At 61.8% G+C, this 25,370-nt stretch overlaps 3 protein-coding genes across 9 annotated transcripts; 2 read left to right on the top strand and 1 right to left on the bottom strand.

The window, feature by feature from the left end:
- The first annotated feature begins 1,813 nt into the window (after nt 1-1,813).
- ANGPT4 (angiopoietin 4) lies at nt 1,814-11,360 on the top strand. Of its 3 annotated transcripts, XM_015647170.3 has the most exons (10): nt 1,814-2,632; nt 6,766-6,921; nt 7,124-7,245; nt 7,542-7,774; nt 8,265-8,380; nt 8,815-8,916; nt 8,995-9,161; nt 9,934-10,064; nt 10,151-10,357; nt 10,450-11,360. In XM_015647170.3, the coding sequence occupies exons 1-9, from the start codon at nt 2,318-2,320 to the stop codon at nt 10,309-10,311; spliced, it is 1,503 nt and encodes a 500-aa protein (XP_015502656.1). In that variant the 5' UTR covers nt 1,814-2,317; the 3' UTR covers nt 10,312-10,357; nt 10,450-11,360. The 3 variants fall into 3 exon arrangements, with proteins under 3 accessions (XP_015502656.1, XP_015502655.1, XP_015502657.1); XM_015647169.3 differs by having other exon boundaries at nt 1,815-2,632; nt 10,151-11,360; XM_015647171.2 differs by having other exon boundaries at nt 2,539-3,072; nt 10,151-11,360.
- Nucleotides 11,361-13,099: 1,739 nt separating this feature from the next.
- Nucleotides 13,100-21,243, bottom strand: FAM110A (family with sequence similarity 110 member A). 3 transcript variants are annotated; one of them, XM_015647188.2, is made up of 2 exons: nt 17,216-21,243; nt 13,100-17,114 (listed from the first exon to the last, which is right to left on the bottom strand). In XM_015647188.2, exon 2 carries the CDS (start codon nt 14,841-14,843, stop codon nt 13,848-13,850), a length of 996 nt encoding a protein of 331 aa, XP_015502674.1. In that variant the 5' UTR covers nt 14,844-17,114; nt 17,216-21,243; the 3' UTR covers nt 13,100-13,847. The 3 variants fall into 3 exon arrangements, with proteins under 3 accessions (XP_015502674.1, XP_015502676.1, XP_033374926.1); XM_015647190.2 differs by having other exon boundaries at nt 13,100-14,911; XM_033519035.1 differs by lacking the exon at nt 17,216-21,243 and having other exon boundaries at nt 13,100-14,911; nt 15,506-17,209.
- SLC52A3 (solute carrier family 52 member 3) lies at nt 21,203-24,165 on the top strand. Of its 3 annotated transcripts, none has more exons than XM_015647176.3 (4): nt 21,203-21,284; nt 22,166-23,236; nt 23,485-23,608; nt 23,732-24,165. In XM_015647176.3, exons 2-4 carry the CDS (start codon nt 22,209-22,211, stop codon nt 23,942-23,944), a joined length of 1,365 nt encoding a protein of 454 aa, XP_015502662.1. In that variant the 5' UTR covers nt 21,203-21,284; nt 22,166-22,208; the 3' UTR covers nt 23,945-24,165. The 3 variants fall into 3 exon arrangements, with proteins under 3 accessions (XP_015502662.1, XP_015502659.1, XP_015502660.1); XM_015647173.2 differs by lacking the exon at nt 21,203-21,284 and adding an exon at nt 21,292-21,428; XM_015647174.2 differs by lacking the exon at nt 21,203-21,284 and adding an exon at nt 21,292-21,773.
- The last annotated feature ends 1,205 nt before the right edge of the window (nt 24,166-25,370 follow it).

Genomic DNA, 25,370 nt, shown 5'->3' with positions numbered 1-25,370 from the left:
AAAAAAAAAATTGCACAATTTTCTCTGCCCCCTCATCCCCCTTTTCTTTTGAGACAATTTATGGCCTGTAAAACATTTCCTTTTCAGAAAATCTAATTTGCAATGTCCAAAGCAAAGCCCTAGGGCTTGGGGAGGGGGTGGCTTCTTTATTCCTCTGGTCTTCCCTCTCCCCTAGCTGCTCCATCCCTTCCCTTCCTGCAGACGTGTGGGATGGGGTTAGACCGGTGTTGGACCCTGCTAATGAAGCTGATGCCTGCCCAGATAGTGTTCCCCAGGGCTGGGAGATGCCCTGGCTCCACAAGGTCCTAATTTTATGGGAGTGTTGGGGGCACAGTGCCCCACTGAGCTGCTCCAGGTGCCGGATAGTGTCCCCCATCCTCAGCCACAGGCACGGGAAGCAGCAGGACTCCTGGGGCTGGGACCCCACTGGGGACCGTGCCACTGCTCACTGCAGCCCAGCCTGGTGCTCAACATCCCCAGCAGCACAACCAAGGGCCAGGTCCTGCTCTCCTGGGGCTCGAAGGGCAGCTGGACCTCCAGACTGGCAACCCTTCTTGGGATCACACCAGCCCAGCACTCAGCACGCTCATGGGCCAAATCCTGCCGTCCTCGGGCTCCCAGATAGGCTCAAAAAGCTTCTTTCCCAGCTGGATGTGGGCACAGGAATTTGGGGTGATTGCATCTGTGTTCAGTCTAGGACAGGGACGTGCACAGTGAGAGTGCCAGCCCAGGCAGGGGATGCTGCTGCCTCCCGCGTCCCCAAACTGCGATTGTGTTGGAAGCAGCTCTGCAATCCCCTCCCAGCCATCACCGCGGGGTGCTGAGCCCAGGCGTGCCAGTCTGTCTGTCTGTCCCTGCCGGGCTGTGTCCACAGGCACAGAGGGCCCTATCGGTGTGTACACCATGTGTGTGCTTCGTTCGCTGCCCAGCCGCAGGCAGCTCTGCATTTGGAGTTTGCCGGGGTCCGATCTCCCGGTCCCTGCCCTGAGCGGGGCGAGGCCGGGGCTGGCCGCGGGGTGCGGAGGCGGCGGGGGCTGCACGGACCCTTCAGGACGGGAGCGCTGGGTGTCAGCATCGAGCCAGCCCCGGAGCCGGCACAAAGCTGCCAGAGCAGCTCCTCCGATCGCTTCATGACAAATAAACGGATTAAACCCTCGGCATTGCTCCCGCGTCCCTGTTTTCCCCATTCCCACGAGTTGCTGCCGGAGGGGGTCTGGGATGCTGGCCTTGGCCACGGTGCAATCCCACATTCCCCAGCTCTGCAGCTTGGGTCTCTGTGGGGGACATCCTGCCCTGGCCCCCCAGCACTGGGGTACTGGGGAAATATCTCATTTCAAGTTTTTATTTAAAGTATCACTCATTGCCTGAGCCAGCACTGGGGCAAGCGGCAAGTGTGACACCGGGACGGCCATTCCATGGGATTGGGAGCCACCAGGGGTTTTTCTGGCTATTGGAGAAAATCCCCCTCTGTTAAGATGCTTGGGCATCCCCTTGGCAGCCCGTCCCCACCACTGGGATGTCTTCTCCTGGGGGACACAGCCGAGATCCTGTCCCAGCACATGGGCTGGCAGACGTGGTGACCCCAGTTCTGCTCAGAGTCCATCAGCCCCCGACAGACCCCCGGCCTGGGATCTGGGCACGCCGAGCCCAGCGCAGTCTGGCTGTGTCCTGCCAAGCTCTGCCTGGGACACAGCCCTCCTCCTGGTCCCCACGGGCTCATCCCATGGCCAGAGCAGCAAAATCCAGGCCTGGCTCCCGCTGGCATTATAAATAGCCGGGACTGGGGAGGGAGCTGTGCTGCCTGGGATGGGGGTGCCTGGGTGTGGTGAATCCCAGCGGGTGCTGAACGGGGGGACTCGCTGGGTGCAGGGCTGGGGGATGGGAGGGCTCGGTGCTGCCGTGGCTCTGTCCACCCCGGGATGTGCAATGAGTTCTGCAGAGAACGGCCGGGGGCAGAATGGGGCTGTGAGTGTGAGTGTGTGTGAGTGTGTGTGAGAGAGAGAGAGACATTTATAGATCACGTGTGAAACTTGATCTCCCCGCAGCGGACTCAGAGGAAAGAAAAAAGATAGAAGTATTGTTTTTAAACAGATTTTTTTCCTTTGTTTGTTTTTTTTTTTTTTTTTTCCCTCCCCTCTCCCCCTTCGAGGGCTGCCGATAAAAGGCCGGGGCGGCCAGCGCCGGCTCAGAGGGAGGAAATGCCGAAATCGCCGCGGCTGGAGGCGGCGGGGAGCGCCCACTGACCCATCCCGGCACGGAGCAAGCTGCCGGCGCATCCCCCGCCCTGGCAGCCCGGCCCCGCGGGGACCCCCGAGCCATGCGGGCGCTCAGCCTCGGCCTCATGGCCCTGACCTGTGCCACGACGGCTCTGTGCGCTGCTGGAGCCCAGCGCCGGGCTCTGGAGGGCGGCGGCCGCCGGCGCTACCACCGAGTGCAGCACGGCCACTGCAGCTACACCTTCGTGCTGCCCGAGACCGAGCCGCTGCCCTGCCCTGCCCCCGGCCCTGCCCCCGGCCCGGCCGGCGCGCTGCTCCAGCGGGACTCGCCGGCTGGAACCGCCGGGCACGGGGCTGCCCAGCGCCTGCGGCACCTCGAGAGGATCCTGGAGAACAGCACCCAGTGGCTGCTGAAGGTAGGCTGTGGATGTTGGGGGGACGAGCAGCGAGGCGCTGTGGGCAGCGATATGTGTCCAGCACCCACTCGTGAAGCATCCTTGTGGCGCAGCTGTGGGCATCGGGGTCTGTGCCTACCTGAGCATCCAGGTCAGCTTTTCTCTGCAGGTGTGCAGCTGGCATCAGGCACTGTCTGCACTGCTGTGGGTTCTGCTGTGGGTGCTGCAGCTCATGTGTGCCACAGATCACTCACCCAGATCACTTCCCATTGAGGCTGCATTCCCTGTCCGTCCTTGCCATGGTCCTGGCTGGGTTAGCTGTGCCAAGCATCCCTTGGGGATCAGCATTCCAAGTTCTGGGCGAGGAGACTGGGAAGGAGTTTGGCAATGGTCCCAAGGCCAGGGGCCATCAGAATCTCTCCAGCTTCATCATTTTCCCTCTTAGAAGCTCCCAGCACTTGGTGAGCCTTTGTGTGGGACCCATGGCTGCTGGGTGGTCTGTGGGTGGTGCACGGTGGCAGAAGTGGGGTGCCACACCAGAGGGGCTGTGTACCCACAGGGTTGCCACCCCCAGCCCCCACTGGCTTACCCCATCCCCAATGCCTGAGGCAGGAAGCAGCATTTCCTTCCTGGAGCCCCCTCCAGCTGAGTGCGACTGCCTGCGTCAGACCCAGGAATAGCTCATCCCTAGGGACACATCCCTGGGGGGCCCTCAACCCCACAGCCCGTGCCAGGAACACTGGGTACCTGCACTGATAAGAGGAGAAGCGGCTTGTCCCCAGCTGTCACTGACCCAGCAGAGCCACATGAATGTCCCGTGGTGTCCCACCAGGCTGCAATGGGACCTGTGTGCCTCTGCACTCCTGTTTCCTGGGTGATGTCCCTGTGCCGAGCTCCTGCAGCCCTCAGGGATCAGAATGGGGCCCACACACTGAATGGGGTCCCAGGGATGGCCTGTGCCAGCCACACTGCTTGGGTAGCCACCCTGACTATGGGGGACAGTGCAGGCAGCAGGGACGTGCAGGACGTTGTTCCTTGTCCCCTCAGCCATCCTAGAGAACAAATTCCTCAAGAGCTGGGAAAACGCTGAACCGTGGCTCTGCTGGAAGCCAGCCCAGAGTGTTGCAGAGGGGTCAGCAGTGACAACCTGGCTGGTGGCACTGAATCTCTGTCAATGTGGAACCTGCTAGGTGCTCACAAGTCCTGGGGCCCCTGTGCCCCCTTTGCCCTCAGCTCTCTGCCTTGGTGTCCCTGTGCTCTGGTGTCTTTGTGTCCTGTGTGCCCAGGCCAGCTCTGAGCTTCCCTTGGGATGAGGGCAGCCTTTGTATGGCCAAGCAAGGCAGGGCACCAGGGTCCCACCACAGGTGCACGTGGCTCAGTCCAGAGCTGACAGCCACAGGGAAAATGGGACTGCACATCTGGGCAGCTGTGGGCAGCAATGCACCTCACCATAGCCCCAGGGAGCACAAAAGAGTGGAGCACTGGGCAGCCAGTACCCCATTCCTTCCCCATCCCCATCCTGTACCATCCATCCATCCCATCAAAACAATCCCATCCCACCCCATCCTGCAGCATGGCTCTCCTTTAGAGGCAGCTTGCAGTTATGCTTTTTGCTGTTGTTCCTCAGCTTCCCAAATTTCAGCAGAGCTGCCCAAGAACGCTTGTTTTGGTCAGACTCCAGCCCTGAACAAACAAACGAGGGCTCAAAAGAGGCATTGGGTTCAGGGACAGATCGTAAACAACGTTGCATCCCCGTCTGCTTTGCCCTGGCATGGGGAGCCCTGCAGGGTGTTGAGAAATTGGGAGGTCTCCTGGTACCCAGAAGGGTTCCCCAGGCCCCCTCAGGCATCCCCAGCACTGGCCTCCCCCAGGACCCCCATCCATGGCACTGAGGGGCTGGCCCACTGTCCCCACTCAGCACCCCTTGGTGGGGACATGGCAAGGACCCAGCACACAAGGACACATCAGCTGCTTCTGTCTCAGGAGGAATTAATTTTAGTTCAAACACAAACACTTGATGGTGCCGCTGGGTCTAGCGGGGGACTTGGCGTGGGATGGGGTCTCCAGAGGGGCAGTGGCATTCTGGCAGCCCTGAGATGCCTGAGGCACAGGGGCTGATGCTGCTCACCCTGGGATGTGGGCAGGGATGTGGAGAGCAGGTGAAGGACTTTTCCCCCACCTGTGACTCAAGGATTCCCAAGCTGGTGCTTGTGAAATGTTCAGAAATGCCAGGGCAGGATAGGAACTGGGACACAGAGGAGGGATGCTGCAAGAAGGCAGCACAGGATGATCCCAGCATGGGGACAGTGAGTGGCTGAGTTTTCTCCTGCTCCATGGTGATGTTTTGGCATGACCAAAACAGCACCAAAGCTTTTCCCCCAGCAGCTCTGCCCTAATGGTGGAGAAATGAGACTCTGAAAGCAGGAGAGCCCAGCTCACAACAGCACCCATGAGATGAAGGAGTGGGGATCCTGTATTCCCTGTCCTTGGCACAGGCCCTGTCCCACTTGTGTCCCCTGTGGCAGACATGCCTGGGGACACTGTGCCCCACTCCAGCTCCCAGGGAGCTGCTGGGGCCAGGATCCAGAGCTCTATCTCCAGGACTCTCAGCCTTCCCCGTGCCAGCTTGACCTTTTCCGTGGGTATGTTTTGCCCTCATCTCACAGATATGTTTATTTAAAAAAAAAAAAAAAAAGAAAAGCAAGATTGAGAGGGAGAAAAGGCCTCCCCAGTCCCTGTGAAGCAACAAGATTAACGATGTGGTTAAAGGGAAACTCTCCAGCAATCCCTCAGCTCGGGGAAATGTTTTCCAGACGCAGCTCTCCGACCTTTCCCTGCTTCCTCCCTGAGAGCATGTTCCTGCGAGGGAAAATCCCCAGGGAAACGGGTGCAGGCAGTGCTGGCTGGGTCCTGGGACTTTCCAGCCCTAACACCATCCTGCCCCACATGGATGCTCACAGTGGAGTGATGGTTCTGCCACTGCCTGGTGCAGAGGAGGAGGGGACAGTGAGATTTCATCATACCAAACAAGTGCAGAGCCCTGTGCCCTGGCCCGCTGCCAGCCCCACTCCCACGCTGAGTATCCCAACACTGCTGCCTGCCATGGTGCTGAACATCCCGGTATTTCATGATGCCAAACATCCCAGCACTGCTGCCTGCCTGCCACAGTGCCAAGCATCCCAGCACCACTGCATTCCCACCGTGGTGCACAACATCCCCGCACCACTGCCTGCCTTGACACTTCCCCAGAGAGCAGCATCCCAACCCTGCTGAATGTGGTCCACAAGCCCACAAGATGTAGGGGGATGCGGGGCTCTGCCTGCACCACTGGGGAGCTCAGGCCTGGAGCAGGAGCTGGGCATTGCAGGGACAGCAGCATCTGTGGGATGCAGGGAGATGGGCAGCCCCCATCCCTCCTGCTCTCAGGGGCTGCTTTCCCAGCGTGGGCGGCAGCGTGGCCCCTTCCGCTCCCGGTGGCCCCCGCCGAGGGACCGTGCCCCCACCGAGGCCATCGCCCTGGGGAGGGGCCGAATGGGAACCTCATGGCGGGGCTGCCAGAAATAGCAAAGCCTTTGGGAAAGGCGGCTCCCCCGCGGGCTGGGAAAGCGGAAGCGTCATCTCAGCTGTGTCCGAGCTGTGTTCGCAGCCAGCTTCTTCCCAGCCTCGGGTACTTCCCGAGGTTGCTGCTCCGTGCTGGAGCAGCAACGGGTCCCAGACACCTACCTTCCCTGGCTGATGGTGTCCTCTGTCCCTCCATATCCCCAGCTCTGGGAAGCCAGTGGTTGGGGACTGGCAGCTGATGCTGATGCCAGTGTCAGCCACTCCCTGCCTGGCTGCTTGGCACAGGCCACCCTGGCTGGGCATCAGCCCCAGCTCACCAGCACACCTGGGCACACAGAAGCCCATGCCAGGCCCCAGCTGGTACCACAGCCCAGGAATCTTGGCAGCTGGTGCCTGAGGAGCCTCCCCTGCAGCAGCTCAGCTCACTCTGTCCTCTGTTAACATTCTAAGGGCCCTGAGGTGGGTCAAGCCTTGTGGAGACACAGGGCTGTGCCTGGGGGCTGTGCCCAGTGGTGCCAGGCTCAGCTGGGATGCTGAGACAGGACCTGAAGAGGTGCCCAAATGACCCTCTGCACCCTCACTTCCCTGCACAGCTGGAGAGCTACATCCAGAGCAGCGTGAAGCCAGAGATGGCGCAGCTGCGGCAGACGGCAGTGCAGAACCAGACTGCCACCATGCTGGAGATCGGCAGCTCCCTCCTCAACCGCAGCGCCGAGCAGAGCCGCAAGCTCACTGACGTGGAGGCCCAGGTATGGCATGTGTGTGCCCACGTCCCCACCACCCTGACACTGTGCTGGGTGTCTGCAGATCAAAGCGATTCCCTGAGGTGGAACAGGGTTTAATGCACCAGTGGCAGAGGTGCCAGGGCTGTGTGCCAGAGACCAGCTGACACCACGGGTGTGGTGTGGCTCTGGCTGCTGATGCCAAGGCTCCCCTCTGCTCCCGAGGCAGGTGCTGAATCAGACGTGGCGCATCGAGATGCAGCTCCAGGAGAATTCCCTGTCCACCAGCAAGCTGGAGAAGCAGCTGCTGCTGCAGACCAATGAGATCCACAAGCTGCAGAACAGAAACAAGTAGGGGCTGGGGAGGCTCAGGGACCCCCACAGCCCTTGGACCCCACAGGGAAGCTGGTCTCTCCCACCTCACACTGCACTTTGAGGGGGCTTGAACACCTCCAGGGGCTGGCTGTGCTCTCTAGGTGGTTGCACAGCCCCACACGGCCACTGGGCTTTGGGTTCCCCTGTGTGGGCACATCCCAGAAGTGAGGGTACAATTCAGGGGGTGCAGCAGGGGATGGGGACAGCAATGGGTCCCTGCAGACACGCTGGGACTGCTCTGCCACCCCATCACCGCTGCATCCCACTCCCAGCATCCTGGAGGTGCGGGTGCTGGAGATGGAAACGAAGCAGCAGGCGGAGCTGGCGGGGGCCCACTCAGAGAAGGAGAAGCTGCAGCGGCTGCTGAGCCGCCAGAGCGGCACCATCGAGGAGATGGAAAAGACGCTGCTGGCTGCCAGTGCCAACACCAGCCTGCTCCAGCGGCAGCAGCTCCAGCTCCTCCAGTCTGTCCAGAGCCTGGTGCGCCTCGTCTCCCGGGACAGAGGTGAGCGGGGTGTGCGGGCACAGTGGGGGCAGTGGGCAAGCTCCTCGTCCTCCCAGGAGTGTGCCACGGTGCCCTTCTGGTCTGCTCAGCTTGAGTGACTTCACCTCAAAAATCATAGAACCATTCAGTCATAGAATGGTTTGGGTTGGAAGGGATCTTAAAGCTCGTCTCATTCCAAGACCCTGCCATGGGCAGGAACACGTTCCGCTGGAAAACGATACATTCATTGCAACCAAGGAGCAGCTGGGAGCCCCAGGGGGTGGGTCCAGAGCCTGATGTCATTCCCAGCCGTGGCAAACCCCCAGGGGTTAGGCTGGCAGCAGCCCTGGTGGCACAGCTGCCTTGCCCAGCCCTCAGGAGATGGCACAGAAAAAAAAAGAAATAATCTGTCAGCACAAAGGCATCCAAAAGGAGAGGGAAGAGCAGAAAAACCAGGCAGGGCTGCAAGGCTATCAGGATTTCTGCCTTTTCACTGTCCCCTCTGCCACAGCCATGTCACCTGGGCAGGAGCAGCAATTCCAGGACTGTGCCGAGGTGCGCCGGGCAGGTATCCATGCCAGTGGCATCTACACCCTGCACATTGCCAACCTCAGCGAGCCCAAAAAGGTGAGCACAGTCCAGAGAGGGCTTCCCTGCATCACCCTGGAGTGTTGCCCCTCCAGTGCACACCAGCCCCACACCAGATCCCTGTTAGCTGGGACATCCCAGGGCAGTTCCCCACCCCATTCAGCCTTGGGGGTGCACAGGGGTGAGGGCAGAACCCACAGGACAAAAGCAGGACTGGCACAGCCTTCCAAATGGGGGTATAAAACTGATTTTAAAGGCACCCTGCCCTATGAGCACCAGACACCAACCCCTGCCCATGGCCATGGAGGGAGGAGAGATGCCTCAGCCTGGTGCTGGGCACAGCACACCCTTGCCAGCCTCTGAGCCAGCTCTAGCACCCACAGAGCACCCACGCTGACCTGCCCAGCCTGGCAGGGGTGCACCTGGCCACCCACTCCAAGCCACCCCCAGCCTGTCCCTCGCTGCCCTTGCAGGCATACTGTGACATGGAGACAGATCGAGGGGGCTGGACCATCATCCAGCTTCGTGCCAACGGCAGCCTCAGCTTCCAGAGGAGCTGGAGGGAGTACAAGCAGGTGTGTGCCTGACCGGGGAGGGGGACACCCTGGAGGCACCCCAAGCACCCTGAACTCACCCACCCTGCTGCTCCCCAGGGCTTTGGGGACGCGTCGGGGGAATACTGGCTGGGGAATGAGGCCGTGCACCTCCTGACGAGCCGGGTGCCCTACGCCCTGCGGGTCGAGCTGCAGGACTGGGAGGGCGGCCAGGTGTATGCCCACTACAGGAAATTCCAGCTGGGGAGTGAGCGGCAGTTCTACAGGTAGGGGAGAGGCGCTGTGGGAACAGCCACCCAGCGCTCCCCATTTCTGACTGTCCCCAAGCCCTGTGGGCAGCAGTGGCCAGGGGGAAGGACTGGGTGTGGTGCCCTAGGGAGGTGCAGGCTTACCTGGGGCTTCACTGGGTTGTCCTGGTGTAGTTATGATGACAGGTGCCAGGCACATTGCTGTGACACTTTCATCTCTCCCTGGGCTCCTGAGTAGATTTTTCATGTATAAAATTGCATCAAGGCAGTAGGATTTGCCATCCCAGTGGGAGGAACTTGGGCGTTTGCACTGAGGCTCTTTGTTTGGCCATGGGAGGTGACACAGCTGTGGCCAATCCCAGGGATGCTGGGCATCCCCAGGCTGTCCATGTCCAGGGAGAGATGCTGTGCTCCTAATGCTCAGCTTGCCATGACCATGTGTTCCTGGCCATGGGCAGGAGGGTGGAAAGCAGCTGGGGGCCTTCACTGCTGGGCTGGAGGTGGAACCAGACCCCAGACATCCCCTGCACCATCCATCCCATGCATGCATCGAGCATCAGACTCCCAGCAAGAGGACTGGAGAGGCCTTGGGGGTGGATCCTCTCTGCCCCAGCATACCACAACCTCCACTCCTGGGGACAAAGGACAGGAGGCCAAGCTGGAACTGCAGGATCTCTGCCCACATCCCTGTGTGCTGTGTTCAGCTCATGGCAGCCCCTGAGCAGTGCTGGGGACTCTGTGACACCCTGACAGGCAGCAGTGACAGTGGCTGTGTTCCTGCTGGGCACAGGCTGTCGCTGCAGGACTACAGTGGCACGGCTGGGCAGCAGAGTGGCCTGGCACTGCAGGGCACCCAATTCAGCACCCGTGACGCCGACAATGACAACTGTCTCTGCAAGTGTGCCCAGATGCTCTCGGGAGGTGAGTGGAGCAGGGGGACACCCCCATGCAGCAGCGGTGGGTGCCAGCCTGCGATGCCACCTTCCCACCCTGCTCCCTTCCCACAGGATGGTGGTTCGATGCCTGTGGCCTCTCCAACCTGAACGGCATCTACTACCCAGCCCGGAACAACATCCGCAAGCTCAACGGCATCCGCTGGCACCACTTCCAGGGGCCCAGCTACTCCCTGAGGGGCACCCGCATGATGATCCGACCCAGCAGCTTCTAACGAGCCCGCGGCCAGTGCCAGCACTGAGAGACAAGTCCAGGACAAGGGATGGTTGGGGGCGGCTGAGATGCCCCAGCTGCTGCAGGGAAACCTTGCCATGAGTTGTATTTTTTTACTCTTGTTTATCCCATTTTTCAGAAGTCTGCAGTGTCACCGTGGCCATGCTGGAGGAACTGTGGGCAGGGGTGAAGGGCGCTGCAGGAGCTGGAGCTGCAGGAGCTGGAGTGGGACAAAGCCAGACCTGCTAAAGTGGGCTCCAGCATATGGAAACCCCCTGACCTCACCTCAGCTTCTCTCCCTGAATTTCTGCTGGTCCTCAGGGTTTTGTCTTGGGGACAGGGCTCCAAGACCCTCCCAGTGATGGGCTCTGAGAACCCCTGGGACCTGTGCATTCAGAGGTACCCCAGATGTGATGGGGGCTTTGCCTTTTCACTGGCTTTGGATATTGTAAATCCCCCACCATCCCACTTTCCTTGAGGATTAGAGGAGCTAGGTGGGACAGGAATCCTGATAAGCATGGGGACTGGTGATGTCCTTCCTTCCCCTTTGGTCCAGACACAGCCATGCAGAGGGCCACAAGCTGTTCCCTTCTAGGCATGGCCTGAGGCACCGTCCCATATATGGCACGCCAGGCACTGCTCCTCACAGGATGGAGCTGGGTTTCTCCAGCTCTCAGAGAGGACAGGAAGAGCAGGGGGTGTCCTTGGGGACCTTCATGAGGACCAGTCCTGGGATGGCCAGTGGCCCAGTTCTGCAAGGCACTTACTGGGAGCAGACACTGCACTGGCAGGGGTTGGCAGAGCCCCAGGATTGGCAGGAAGGGGCTGGGGGTGGGGAGGGGGCTGTGGGTTAAAAGGGCTGGGGGGTGGGAGGTGGTGGGTGCTGGCACCGACACCGGCTGTGCACGCAGCAGCGGGGGGGCTCCTGCTGCCTGCCCTCATCACTGTCCCGAGGCACCCGCTAATTAACACTGATTAAAGCACGTGACGTTGTTGGCGCTTCCAGAAGATGCTCATCAGTGGGGAATAATTAAAAAATGGAAAACACGGGGGGCGGTGCTGCCGGTTTTCCTTCTGTTCTGGCTGCCTGCCTGCACCTCCTGCCTGCACATGGGGCACCCATGGGGAATCTCAGCGCAGAGGGTGAGGGTGATGGACATTTCCCCGGCTGTCCCTCCTCCCTGGAAATAACTGATGGGCTCAGCTGCACTCCCCACGAAACCGGAGCCACCGGGAAGCAGCTGCCAGGGAAAGCGATAGGGAGCAAGGGGCTGTCCTGCTGTCCCCAGCGGGGACATGCAAGGGGGGGCACAGGGGGGACATTCTGGGGGGGACACGTGTGTCTGAACACGTCTGTGCTGGGGTTTTCATGCTGGCAGTCTCATGGGTGGGGGTCATATGGAGACTCTTGGTTTGGGAGCAAGGCTGCTGTGTGAGCATCTGTGTGTGCACATCAAAATCCTGCTCACAAACACATGTGCACGTGGACACACGGACACAGACACGTCCTGCATGCACACATGAGCACACAGGGCTTTGGGCAGCTGTGTCAGGTCCCATTCATGCAGGGCATGGGACACCAGAGTCACACCAAGGACTGGCAGCACCTGAGGGACATGTGGCTGCTCAGCCCTTGCCTGGCTGGGGACTGGTGGGTCCCTCCCTTCTCCTTAGAAATAGCAACGAATTTAGACCAAGCCTGGAGACACACCACGCTGAGGAATCCGGGAGCACAGCCGGTCCCAGCCACTAGTGAGGATCTGGTTCCCTCAGAGACTTCCCTAAGGGCAAAGCCTGTCCCCCAGCAAGTGCCCAGGGTCCCTTTCAACCTCTGGTTTCCAGGGTGTTTTCCTTGGGGAGGCACTCAGTGCCCCAAGTGCCATCATTGTGTCCTCCCCCAGAGCACTTCATCAGCCTGACTCACAGCCAGATGCCATCCCTGTGTCCTGTCACCACATCCTGACACCACATCCTGCCCTCCACATTCCTGGCAGCTGGACCTGACAATACCCCAGCAGGAGTCAGATGGATCCTGCACCCCAAGCAGGGGATCTGGGTGGACACACAACAGTGCAGGAATCAAGCTGGGGTGGTAAATTCTTTGTGACAGCTTTTCTGGGGACCCCAAACACCGGATGGAAGCCCCAGTCAAGGGGCCCATGGTGCTGCCTTGGCCAGCAGCTGCTGAGGGGGCTGGCACTGAAGGGAGGCAGCAGCAGGCCCAGGGTCAGGTAGGGTCCCTGGGTGCAGGTGCTTGCTGGTGGCTTTGCTGTCACCTTCCCCAGCAGACACCTGCTTGCCTGGGACACGTCAGGAGCGTGAGGACTGCAGGGCACAGGTGGCACCTGAGGTGCCAGGAGGGCTGTGGTGCCATGCAAGGCTGCCCTGGGAGAACACACAGGCGCTTTTCATCTTCAAAGCGCTCCCTGCGCCAACTTTCATATCAGCCCACCTGGGAGGTCTCTGCTATTGCCACCCCCATCTCCCTGTTCTTGGAGAGCTGGGACCTGGCCAAGCTTTGCAGAAGTGAAGGAAGGAGGCAGAGGAGGGAAGGAGGCATGGCACAGAGGGGAATCCCAACAGCTGAGGTTCTGCCGGGACCTGCCAGAGCCAACCGCCGCCCTGCCGTGCCCGCCGGGCCCCGCGCTGGCACACTGACTGCAGTGTGGAACCCACGATTCCCTTCCAGCACCCGTCCACTCAGCACCCACAGCCCTGCAGAGCTACAGGCACCCCAAGAGTCCCTGTCCCATCCCAACCTCCACCACCCCAAGAGACAACACACAGCCTCCAAAACAAAGGCATTTAATAAAACTGGCTGCATTATAATTATTATTATTTACAGATCAAACATAAGGGAAAGAGTAGAAAAGAGGAACTGTTGTCTTCATAAATACCAGGCCCAGCATGGTGGGGGCTTTGTGCCCACTGGCAGCCGGGGAGGGGAACACAGGCACCCGCAGACACTCACACACACAGACACACAGCCCTGGGCAGCTTGAAGCAGGGTGTCAGGTTTCCCCGTCACCCCTCAAAGCACCAGGCTTTTCTTTAGCAATAAGATGGGACCACCAGGATGTGATCACCACCACAGGCAGTGGGACCCCTTCGGTGGAGACTGCAAGGGGGCAGCTCCTTCCCCAGTGGAGTTTCCCTGCTCTGTGCAGGGGGGAACCAGCCCCTTGCACCCCACCCAGGGGTGCTGGTGAGGAGCAGGACAGGCAGGAGCTGCCAGCAGCACAGGCAGGACAGCCACATATGAGGCCTTGTGGGTGTTGAGGACCAGCCAAACACCCAGGGTCACAAGTCCTCTGCCTTCCCACAGGGACCTGGCCCTCCAGTGCTAGCACAGGGGTCTGACAGTGGATCCCTGGCCACCACATCAGGCCAGTGATGCTGTAGTACAGCAGGGCTAAGTTCAAAGGTCCTGTCACCATCAAGAGGTCCCTGCTCCTCCCAGGGCACAGCCTGTGCTTTGTCCCCATCCAGCATTGCCTGCTTTTGAGCAACCCATCCCCAGTGCCCACCATGGCACCACTACACATCGGAGACCTTCTGGGGCTCCCTGGCCTGGCGCAGCCCGTAGAGCCACTTGATGACACGGGCGTTGCGCTCGATGATGGAGATGCCGTAGGGCACACGCTCCGCCGGCCGTCCCTCCGGCGTGGCAGCGCTGGGCGGTGAGCGGCCGCCCTCCGAGCTGGCCGTGCTCACGCTGTGGAACTTGAGGGACACGATGTCAGAGCTGGCACGGGCGAAGCGCTCAGCCCCCATGTCCTGCATCTCCTCGGGGTCAAGGCCACAGTAGTTGAAGAAGCGCTCCAGGTCGGCGGTGGCCCGCGAGAGACGATCGCTCAGGTCCGACTTGGAGCGGTGCAGCAGCGGCTGCCGCCGGGCGCTCTCGGGGCGGGCGGGCGAGCTCCGGGATGGGGTCACAGGCAGCCCACCAGGGACGGGGGACGCAGGCAGCGGTGTCACTGGGCTCCGTGGAGCTCCACAGGGACGGACGTCCACCCTCCGCACGGCTACACTGCCGGGGGGCTTGGTGGTGGCCGGGCTCTCCGGTGGCTTGACAGCCCCCTCCACCGCTGGCGCTTCCGCCCGCCACCTGCACTCCCTGCCCAGCGGGCTCTCCGCCTTAGGGAAAGGGCTGTCACAGAGGTTGATGAGGTTGTTGAGGATCTCCAGGTCAAGGGAGGTCTTCGGGTTGGCAGCATCGGCGCGGCGCGGCCCCGGGGGTGCCCTGCGGCTGGGGGTGAGCACAGCCCGGCGCACCCCGGGGGCGAAGAGGGGCTGCTTGAGCAGCAGTGGCTTCACCGGCTCCTGTTTGGTACTGGCGACCTTCTGGCTCTTCACGTACTTGGCCTTGTCAGCCTCCAGCCTCTCCACTGCGCTGGGCTTCCCGGCCCCCGGCTCGGCGTGCCGGCGGAAATACGCGGGCCCTTTGCGGAGGATACGGACGGGCATGGCCGAGGTGAAAGGCACCGTCACCCCCTTCATGGTGTCACCGGCTTGCAGCGCCTCGACGGGCATCCTCCGTGCCGGCACCGGGACACGGATGGGCGGCCGCCACAGGCAGCGAAGGGCTCAGGTGCCGTCGGCTGAGAAGAGGGGCCGGAGTGAGAGCGGGGCCGGAGTGAGAGCGGCGGCGATGCTGCCCCTGCCCGCGCCCCGGCCCCACGGCAGACAAAGACAGCCCAGGCTGTGCGGTACCGCACTGGCTGAGCCCCCGGCTCCGGGCTGCCTATTTGAAGGCGGTCACCACGCCTCCGCCGCCGCCGAGCCTCCCCGACAAGTCCCCCGGCCAATCCGCGCCGCACGCCTGCTTCAAACAGCACCGGGGCCAATGGCGCCGGCGGGGAGAGCGCCCCGGTCCCGGAGAGGGGCACCCTGCGGAGAGAGTGGGGGCGGAGAGAGCCAAGCACCCCACACTGAAGCTCTGCCGAAGTCGCAGGTGCCAGGAGTGCATCCCCCGCGTCAAGGGGTACATTACATGTTCCCATCGGCCATGCTCCGGGGGGCACTGCCCACATCCAGGGGGGCATATCTTTCTCTCAGGCGTGCATCACCCACTCCCAGGGGAGCACTGATTGTTCCCAGGGGTGCCTCATCTACATCCTCGCTTCACCCATGCCCAGGGCTGCATTGCCCGCTCCCAGGCGGGCATCCCCCATGCCCAGGGTTCCATCACCTACCACCCTGCCGGGCTGCTGGATTCCGTGCTCCACTCCCTCTGCTGTTCCCTCAGCCCTCTCGCAAGCGCCGGGGCTGCTCAAAGGCTCCCTGCGCTCATCCTGGAGTTCCTTGTAAAGCAGGTGGAGAACACGGGGGTTTCCACTCGTGCTTGCCCGGCCGCGGTGTGCTCGGGCCAGCGTGAGGCCCTGCACACCCCGTGTCCTTGGGTCCCTGCCAACCCCAACAAGCGCAGCCGCCACAACGGTCGCGCAGAGGCACCAGCCCGCCCACAGCGAAAAGGGCGCAGAGGGCACCTAAACCAGCCCCACACCCTTCTGCAGTCCCCTGACCAGAGGTGGACACACCCAGAGTAGCCCAAATACCCAGAGGGGCTCATCAGTGGCAGGGCACACTGGAGCAGATGTGGGTCAGACCCCCTCCCCCAATGCCTTTCCCAAGCTGCTCTGAGATTCCTGCCGATTTGGGGCACTGATGAGCCCGAGGATGTGACAGCACGTCCCAGCACTCACCAGGTGCAGTGGTGGGCAGGGCAGGGGCCGGTGTGCTGTGACCTTACTCGCTCCCGTGGCAGCCCCGAGCAAGCAGCTGCCAGCGTCACCCGCTCACCTGCGTGCACAAACTTCCTGGGAGCAGCCCAGCGCCTGTCCCAGCACTGACCGCCGGCGGCAGGAGCCAGCCCTGGCACCCACAGCCCCGCCGAGCCATGGCTGAGCCACAGCTGAGCCACGTCTGCACCCCCTACCAGCCCACGGGTGCCAGATTCCCCAGAATCTGGACCCCAGCAGAATCCCTGCAGAGCACACGGTGGATCCTCCTGACACGCTGTGACAGACGAGTGGCCATGGGGGAGGCTGTCTGCCCCTCTCCCCATCCTCGTCCCCTGCCTGGGGGGACATGCTGCCTCCTGACCTGGAAAATGTCTGCAGGGGGACGGCCAGGCTTGGCGACAGCTGGGAACGGTCCCAGCACTGGCACAGATCCTCCTGCCTACTCCCCGGGGCAGTTTTCTGCACCCCTCTGCCTGACCCCTCGAGTCCAGCGCTGCCCAGCCCCTGTGCCAATGGCCGGCTTCACTGCCTTTGTACCTGCGCCCAGAACTGGAAGGACTCCCCGGTTCAGCACAGGGGTGCAAAAGTGTCCCCCAGGCAAGGAAAAGCAGGAAAACATCTCCATGTCAGGCACCGGAGCTCAGCCTTGTACCAGACTCAGCCAAGCCACAGAGGAGATGGCTGTCAAAGTGCAGGGACAAGGACACGGGAGCCCCAGCGCAGCCGGCAGTGGCCAGTGTGGGGTCCCCTCCCCAGCACGGGGCACAACCTGCTGCTCCACATTCCTCCTGTGCTGAGCCACCGCGCTGGCACGGCCACACCGAGCTGAGCTGCACCGAGCCAAGCTGAGCTGAGCGGAGCCGCCCTCCAAACAGCCCCAAAAGCTCAGCAACATAACATAGGATTCCCATAACATGGGATTCCATGTCCCAAACGCAGCTGGAGTGTGGAGATCTGAGCTCTGGGCATTGTCCAATGTGGCCCCAGCTCCTCTCCCTCCTGGGGTGGGCAGTCCAGGCAGGCTCACATGGCAGACCAGGTCACCTCCTGCCTGGAGGAGCTGTTCCAGAGGTACACGGTTACGACCCCTTCACCGGCTCACCCAGCCCCGTTCTGCTGGCACTGGACCAGCACAGGACCAGAACCACCTCTGCCACCCACCTGGATCAGCCCTTCGGCGTGGGAGCCTCCTCAGCACGGATCAGCTGCCACAATTCTTCTCCCTGCTCTCTTTCCGAGGGTGTCCCGGTGGTGTCCTGATGTCCCCACGCCTCCTGCTCCCCAGCCACGTCCTCCCCGTCTCCCCGCGGGCTGGCGGCTGGAGGGTGCTGGAGCGGTTCTGCATGCAGCAGCTGCCGCTGAGTCAGCGCCGGGTGAGGACACCCTCCAAGCACCTCAGCGCTCACATGGGATCGAAACCACAGGGCATTGCTCCATGCCAGGCTGCGTCACACAGTGTGGTGGTGCCCGGTGACGTCCCGGGTGCCGGTTCAGCCCGCGGTGCCGGCTGGGCAAGCCTGGATGCACACACGGCCCGAGGTGCTCACAGGGACAAAGCCAAAACGCTTCTGGGTGTCACTGCTCGCTGTGGGCAGACGGTTCTGGGGCTGGATTAGGGCTTTGGGCACAAGGGAAATTCCCAGTCTTCCTGTGGGCACCCAGATTCCCTCATATCATTGGTATGGCCAGTTGGCAGGGCCTGCTCTGATTTGGAAATCTCACCTTGTTTTCCCACACACCCAGCAGCAATAAACTCCAAAATGTTGGAAAATAAACTGGATAGTAGGGAGGGAGGTGACAGACTGGAACAGGGTCACCAAGCCTGCAGCCACCTGGAACTGCTGGCCTGAACCCAGCCCCAGGGTGGCTCCTGCCCCATGGTAGAGGGATCTCCGTTCAGCTCTGCACCGAGGGAATGAGCACTTGGCTCGTGCTATGGAGCTCAGTTACAGCCCTGCATTGTTCAAACGGCTCCTGGAAAAAGACAAGGAGCTGTTGGAGGGAGAAGGGCCGAGGGAACTGCAGTCTGGGAGCCAGAGGGCTGCCCTGAGCCCAGATTCGCACAACGGGCTTAGCTGGAAAATCCCAGTTGGTAGGCGAGGGCAGAGCCCGCAGGCTGCATCCCCCACAAGTGCCGAGGTTGTGCGGGTGCGGGCAGGAGGCTGCAGGAGCTGCTCGGGCACGTCTGGCCCGTTGGAGCGGGGCGTCGCATCCAGGCAGCGCCCCAAGCCTCGCCCTCCCCGGGAGCATCCCGGGACACGCTCCGGGAGGGCAGCCTCCTGCAGGAATGCTCCCCCAGCAGCCGGGGCAGCATCCCCACCGCTGCTCCGGGAACACGCCAACGGTGTTTGTGAACAGAGGGACAATCAGGCGCTGGCAGTGCCTTTGCTCTCAGCTTCTACAGACACTCTCGTGCCACTGCCAGGACCTCCTGGATGCTAAATTAAGTTGCCAAAGAACGGAAAACACACTCAGCGGCCAATTCCCCCCCTGGAAGTGCTGGGCGGAGGCAGCTACGGGTGCCTGGCAACACCTGCCAAGCCGCAGGGCTGGGGCTCGGCAGTGTGGGCACCCCCACGCAGGGGCACCCCCAGAGCTGAGAGGTCCCCAACCCTTTCATCTTGTCTGTTAATTCCTAGTGCTTTATTTCAGCCCGTTGCCATGCCCTGACCCAGGATAAGCTACCACCTGCTCCTGCCTCAGTTTCCCCAACAAGAGCTCTACAGAGCCGCTCCAGAAGGAACGGGGACAGAATGGGGAGGCACCCTCTGCACCCAGCATCGCCCCATTCCCTGAGGGTAGAGGGAATGCACCCGGATGTTCACACTCAGTCTCTGCTCAGGGATCCAGGAACCGGGGAGGTGACAGATGGGGACATGCTGGGCACGAGGCCTTTGTCTGGCCGGTGGTGGCAGCAGCACAGACCCGCAGATGGCGGCTGCCGTGGGGCCGTGGCCGCAGCCCATGGCCAGGCGAGCACTGGGCCCTGGGGATCCGGCCCTTTTGTTGGGGTCTCACCTCCGGCAGCGGCCCCTTCCCGGCTGCCCCCCACCAGCCTTTCCACTTTCAACTTGACCTGCTCCTTTCACATGGAAATGGAATGCAAATAGAGTTGGGGCTGCCAGGGTCCAGGCTGAGACCCGCCAGCAGGTCCCCAAGTCTGGGGGTCATATCCTCTCAAATAGGGTGCCCAGTAGTCCCTGGAGTGAGGGAGTCCCCTTGTCCCCCCAGAAATGGAGCAGCAGCTACCCTCTACCTAAGCAGACCATCTCCACTGCTCACACATGGAAGAAGATATTAGGGGATGGGCTGAGCTCAAGGACAGGCTGAGCCCTATCACGAGGGCTGAGCTCAAGGATAGACCCCTGATTTTTGGGGCTGCCGAGCTTTCCACGCCCTCTTGACACCCCGTCACCCCCATGGCAGGGGCAGCGTGCCCATCCTGGGGATCCCCGCTGCACCCCTGGCATGCTCTGGCAGCAGTTCGGATGGGCTCCCCAGCCCTGGCTGGCTGAGGAGGAGGCTTCCTGGAGAGACGGCCATCACAGCCCAGCAAAGTCCCGCACACAGGGACCACTCGGCTACCAAATGTTGCCATCTGCTCCGGGGCCTTTGCTCACATCTGCCGAGGGTGCAGAGGGGCGAGGGGCCGGGGCCCGGGAGTTCAGCTGCGGGGCGGGCAGGGGGCGGAGAAGGCACAGGCAGGGCAGGCAGCACGCGTCGGGTGGATTTGGGTGAGTAGCGTGAAGGGGTAACACGGGGGTCCCACACCCAGCACCCCCTCAAACCGCCTCTGCCCCGTAGCCATTGGGAAGGGTCTCACTGCAGGCTGAGCAGCCTCTTTGTGCCGACAAATTAAACACAGGACAATTGTAGTCCCCTCCCTGTCCCCATACCCATGGACACACTGACCTCAGCTGCCCCACGCCCACTCCAAGCCCCCTGCGCATGGTTTCCCCAGCATCTTGGACCTGTTCCCAACCTTCCATGTCCCCTGGGGTCCTGGACTGGTTTAACTGGGATAGAGGTAATTTTTTCCATAGGAGCCAGTGTGGGACTGTTCTGGAGTTGTGCTGAAAGCAGTGCTGATAACCCAGGGGTGTATGAAAATGGCTGAGCCATGCTCACAGAGCCTCAAGGACTTTTCAGCTCCTCCCACTGCCCCACCAGTGAGTGAGAGTTCTGGGGGTACACAGAAACTGGGAGGGGATGTGGATGGGGCAGCTCTGCCCCTCTCTACCCCCACCCCCGGGATACCCCAGACTACAGGACATCCTTGCTTTTTCCTACTAAACTGATTTTATCTCAATCCATCAGTTTAGTCCCTTTTACCATTTTATCTGTTCCCATTTTGTACCCCATCCCGCCGGAGCTGTGTGTGTGAGCAGCTGAGAGGGGGGGCTGAGCTGCCGGCAGGGATTAAATCACAGCAGTACCTCAAACTGTGACCATCCCCTTGCCACTGTCACCCAGCGTCCCTGCAACCCCGGGGACAAGAAACAACCTTGTCCCCACTACACCCAACGGTCCTGGCTGCCATGGGGGCTCCCACAGGGCCAGGGCAGCGTGGAGGAGCAGGTGCAGTCCCCCGGAGGGACGGGGACAGGTACGGGCCCTGCAGACAGGTAGGGCAGGGAAGCAGACGGGAGAAGGCAGCCCCAGGTTTCGCAGGGCTGCAGTCCGCTCTCCCAGCGACACCCGGTGGGTGCTGGGGGAAGAGCTGCCATGAGGCATCCTGGGGCGGTGGGTCCTGGGATGGGAGGGGGGGGGGCTGCTGGGAGTGACCGGGGGTCTGTCTCCTCACCCGTGTCACCTCCCCACCGGTGCAAATGGCTCGTCCGCTGGCTCACGGCTTGGTCCCCGCAGTGTCCCGAGGTGGGACAGCTGCCTCACTCGGAGGCTCCCCAGCGCCCCATGCCAACCCGTGACGCCGCAGAGATCCCGGTGGGGGACAAGGAACCGTCACCGGGTGACACTTGCACCTGCAAGAAGAGTCCGTGATAGGTGGGACGCAGTTCAGGCGGGGACAAGGACAAAGTCCAGGACACCGCCAAGAATAATAACCCCCCGAGCTGAGGACTCTGCCAGCTGGGACCAAGACGAAGAGCAGAGCAGGGCCAGGCTGTCATCCGTCCGCATCCGGAGGTGGTGACGTGCCCGCCTAACGTCACTGCTCCGGCAGCCAGGACTGGCTCCCGCCCGCGTGGTGCTGCCGATTCCCCAAAGCGCAGTGAGTTACCCTTGGGAGGTTGCCGAGGGACCGGTCAGACCGGAGCCCGTTTCCTGCCCGGCTCCTGCTGCAGCTCCGATGCCTCCTCGCGGGGCCGGGGCCGTGGCGGGGCCGCTGCGCCCGCCAGGCTCAGCCCCGTGAGACGTGAGTTTCCTCTGGCGGCCTCAACGCCCCGGGAGGGGGCTGGAGACGCCTCTGCGCGACCGCGGGGGCATGGAACGTAGGGACATGGAACGCCAGAGTTCTCCCCAGCAGCGGGATGGGAGTGGGCAAGGGATGTGCCCGGAGCTCAGGTGACTCAGCTGAGTGGTACGAGCAGAGGCTGGGCTGCTGGGGCCTGGCTCCTGTGGCCACCCGAGCGTGACGGGATCGCGCGGGTCCTGACTGGGAAGGGACGGGCGCTGCCTCGTCCTGCCCGGCAGATAAAGTACGGGAGCTACGAGGTGTCCATTCCCAGCAGAGCAGCTGCCCAGACCACTCAACCCCCAGGTGAGAGCCCTCTTCACCCTGCACCCGGCTGTGCCAAGCCCTTCCAGGCTGCACGGAGCTGCAACGTGAGCTGGCACAGGTTCAATGCCCTCCTGGGTACTGCACCTGCTGCTGCCAAGGCCTCAGCCCTCTGGGATGAGACCAAGCGAAGCTCATCAGGATCCACACCCAGGGCAGGAGGGCACTGGGTGTCATCACTTGAAGGGGGCAGAGGGGTCCACAGGGTTTGCAGAGGGCAGAGTGGGGCTGGGCTGGGCTGTGGGTCCCACACCCTCACAGCACGTAGGAAGGAACAGCTGTTCTACCTACACAGGCAGTGGTCATGGGACGACAGGGCCAGGATCTGGAAGGGTCATATCTCACCTCACACTCATCAAAGTCTCTCCCTACAGCACAGCAGCGTCACTCCCAGGCCCAGGCACCCAGCCCTGAGACATGGCACTGCTCACCCACCTTCTGGCCTGTGCCTTTGGCATGGGCTCCTGGGTGGCCATCAACGGGCTGTGGGTGGAGGTGCCACTGCTGGTGACGGTGCTGCCAGAGCAGTGGTACCTCCCCTCCTACATCACCATCATCATCCAGATGGCCAACGTGGGACCACTCTTCGTCACCCTCATGAATCGCTTTCGGCCCAGCTTGCTGAAGGAGGTGGCTGTTATCTATGTGATCATATCCATGGGTGTCATGGCCTGCTTCCTCCTGGCTTTCCTCTGGAACCACACATCTGTCATTGCTGGGACGTCCCACAGCATCCCCTTCCTAATCCTTACCTTCTTCCTGGCCCTGGTGGACTGCACCTCCTCTGTCACCTTCCTGCCCTTCATGATGCAGCTGCAGCCCCAGTACATGAACACCTTCTTCATAGGCGAAGGGCTAAGTGGGCTGATTCCTGCTCTCATTGCCCTGGGCCAGGGCTCTGGTATCTCCAGCTGTGCCAATGTCAGCTATGAGGTCAACATCACCACCAGCAACGAGACCGTGGAGAGCACCCTCTTCCAGCTGGAGACCCGCTACCTCCCACCCAACTTCTCCACCTTAATCTTCTTCCTGCTCATGACTGCAATGATGCTGACCTGCTTGCTGGCCTTCTTCCTCCTCACCCGACAGCCCAAGGTGTGGGAGCTCTCTCAGCAGCACCTCTTTCCCTGCAACATTGTGCTGAACTCATTTGACCAGATCCTTGACGAGGGAGGTGACTCGCAGCTGGGCAGAGGCTGCTCATACCCAAAGGATCCCAAGGGACCTGGGGACATCATGCCACAGACGGTCTTCTACTCCCTAACCCAGCTCAGCCTCATCTACCTCCTCATCACCTGGGTGAGCGCCCTGACAAACGGGGTCCTGCCATCTGTGCAGTCCTACTCCTGCCTGCCCTACGGACACACCACCTACCACCTGGCAGCCACACTCAGCTCCATGGCCAACCCCCTCGCCTGCATTGTGGCCATGTTCCTGCCCAGCAGGTGGGTTGCAGGGCCCTGGGGGTTGCAGCAGGGTGCACACCAGGGGCTTCTGCCCCAGGAGTGGCCTCTACTTTGCAGGGGTTGGGGGTGTAGGGTGGGAGAGGGCCTGTGGGATAACCATGTCCTGGCAGCACAGACACCCCAGGAAAGGAGGATGGAGCCAGCAAGGAGCCAGAATGTGCTGCATGCCCCTGCTGCTCACCAGGGACAGGTAGTGTTCTCCAGTGGCTCTCACATGTCTTTTGCAGGTCCCTGACCCTGATGGTCATCCTCACCATGGCAGGGACAGGCTTTGGTGCCTACAACATGGCCATTGCAGTGATGAGTCCCTGCCCACTCCTCCAGCAGTCCCAGTGGGGTGATGCCATCATCGTAAGTCATGGTGTCCCTCTCACTCAGGGAGGTCTTTGATGCCACACCTGGACCTGACCTCACCACAATGTCCCCACAGTGGGGAACCCCTGGCCCTGACCACTTTTCCACCTGTGCCACCAGGTCCTCTCCTGGGTGCTGTTCACCGGGACACTCTCCTACATGAAGGTGATGGCTGGGGTGATCCTGCGGAGCCGCAGCCGCAGCGCGCTGGTGTGGTACGGGGTGCTGGAGCAGCTGGGCTCCCTCCTCGGGGCACTGCTCATGTTCCCCCTTGTCAACATCTACGGCCTTTTCAAATCTGCTGACTACTGCAGCCTGCAGTGCCCAGCATGAGTAGGGTGGACACCCCAAGACCGCTGCTCTTGCCAGCATGAACTCCAGTGAGGCTGGCTGGCTGAGAAGCAGTGCTGGGACCAGGACAGCTGCAGACATGCTGTGGGTCTGTAAGCTCCCTGATGGGCTCTGCCAGGGAGCAGCACCTCCAGGGCTTTGTCCCCAGCCTGGGCATGGGGTGTTCCCATCATGTGAAAGCAATAGAAGGTGTTTTACTCAGCCCTCTGCCTCCCTGCTTCCCACAACCCCCACGTCGACGGGGCTGTCTGTGCCAGTGCCCCCCACCTGGGTATCTCTCAAATGGGGCCATGTCCAGTCCCTTCCCCTGGGGGGTCCAGCACAGTTTGGCATTGTACCCTAAAGGCCCCCTGGACTCTGTGGTGGGCACAGACCCAGCTGCACCCAGCAGCACCGGTGGCATTCCCGGCCCTGTGCTGTGGCAGCTGGCCCCAGACAGGGGGTTTGCAACCAGCTGGGGGAAGTGGGGACAAAGGCAGCCATGGGGAGGGGGATGGTGGGACAACACAGAACATTCACAAGGCCCCCGACACCAGCTGGGGAAACTGAGGCACAGTGGGACTGGAGTGACATGTGTGATATTTTCCACCCTCTGCTGTGGTCCCATCCATGCTTTCTGCTCCCTCCCCATTGTCCTGTGCCCCCCTGCACCCCATTTCAGCCCTGCTGCATCTTGAGATGGGCAGAGCTGGAGAGGGGCTGCAGCAGAACCTTGCACCAGACCAGTGAGGGCACAGTGCCCATGGCAGGGGTAGCACAGCACCAGTGCCAGGCTTGGCCCACCTGGTACCCAACTGTGCCCCAGCCAGGCCAGCCAGGACAAGGGCCGGGTGGACACTGGGGCATGGCAGGCACGGGAGGTCAGGGCAGTGGAAGCCCCGGGATGGGACGGCACCCGTGCCCTACACGCGCCTGCACCCCTTCCCTGGGGCACGAGGCAGCCGGGCCTTTGTCCCCAGCCCTTTGTCTGGCATCTGCTCCCTGCGCCGGCAGCAGCACCAGACCACGAATTGGAGCCACTTCGGGGCTCCGGCTGCGACCCGGACGCCTCTGGGAAGGATGAGATTGGAATACCTAATAGCCAGCAGCCCCCCGAGCTGGCAGTGGTGGGGGTCCTGCAGCTGAGGCAGCAGAGAGGGCAGGACTGAGGGCTCTGCCTCCTGGCATTAGTGGGCATCCTCTGGCAGATCCTGGTTGACCTCACAGCCTGTGTCCAGGATCCATGGAGGATGGGGAAGCTGAGGAACAGTGGGAGATGTGGGGACAACACGGGGCAGCTTGTCTCATTCCAGTAGCAGATATGTCCCTTGTGGGTAGATTGGGAGCTGGAGTAGGGACCTGACCTCTCTCCTCCTGCCCCCCAAGAGGATGATCCTGCCCTTGGGAGCCTTCAAAACCCCTCACCCAC

Source organism: Parus major, chromosome 20, assembly GCF_001522545.3.
Source record: "Parus major isolate Abel chromosome 20, Parus_major1.1, whole genome shotgun sequence".
Classification (NCBI taxonomy): Eukaryota; Metazoa; Chordata; class Aves; order Passeriformes; family Paridae; genus Parus; species Parus major.
Note: the sequence above shows the minus strand (reverse complement) of the source record. Positions and strands in the feature narration are given on the sequence as shown.

Coding starts and splice junctions, on each gene's coding strand:
- ANGPT4 (XM_015647170.3), top strand. CDS start 2,318: ATGCGGGCGCTCAGCCTCGGCCTCATGGCCCTGACCTGTGCCACGACG. Junction 8,917..8,994: donor GCTGGAGGGAGTACAAGCAG/GTGTGTGCCTGA, acceptor GCTGCTCCCCAG/GGCTTTGGGGACGCGTCGGG. Junction 10,065..10,150: donor TGCCCAGATGCTCTCGGGAG/GTGAGTGGAGCA, acceptor CCCTTCCCACAG/GATGGTGGTTCGATGCCTGT.
- FAM110A (XM_015647188.2), bottom strand. CDS start 14,843: ATGCCCGTCGAGGCGCTGCAAGCCGGTGACACCATGAAGGGGGTGACG.
- SLC52A3 (XM_015647176.3), top strand. CDS start 22,209: ATGGCACTGCTCACCCACCTTCTGGCCTGTGCCTTTGGCATGGGCTCC. Junction 23,237..23,484: donor GCCATGTTCCTGCCCAGCAG/GTGGGTTGCAGG, acceptor TGTCTTTTGCAG/GTCCCTGACCCTGATGGTCA. Junction 23,609..23,731: donor AGTGGGGTGATGCCATCATC/GTAAGTCATGGT, acceptor CTGTGCCACCAG/GTCCTCTCCTGGGTGCTGTT.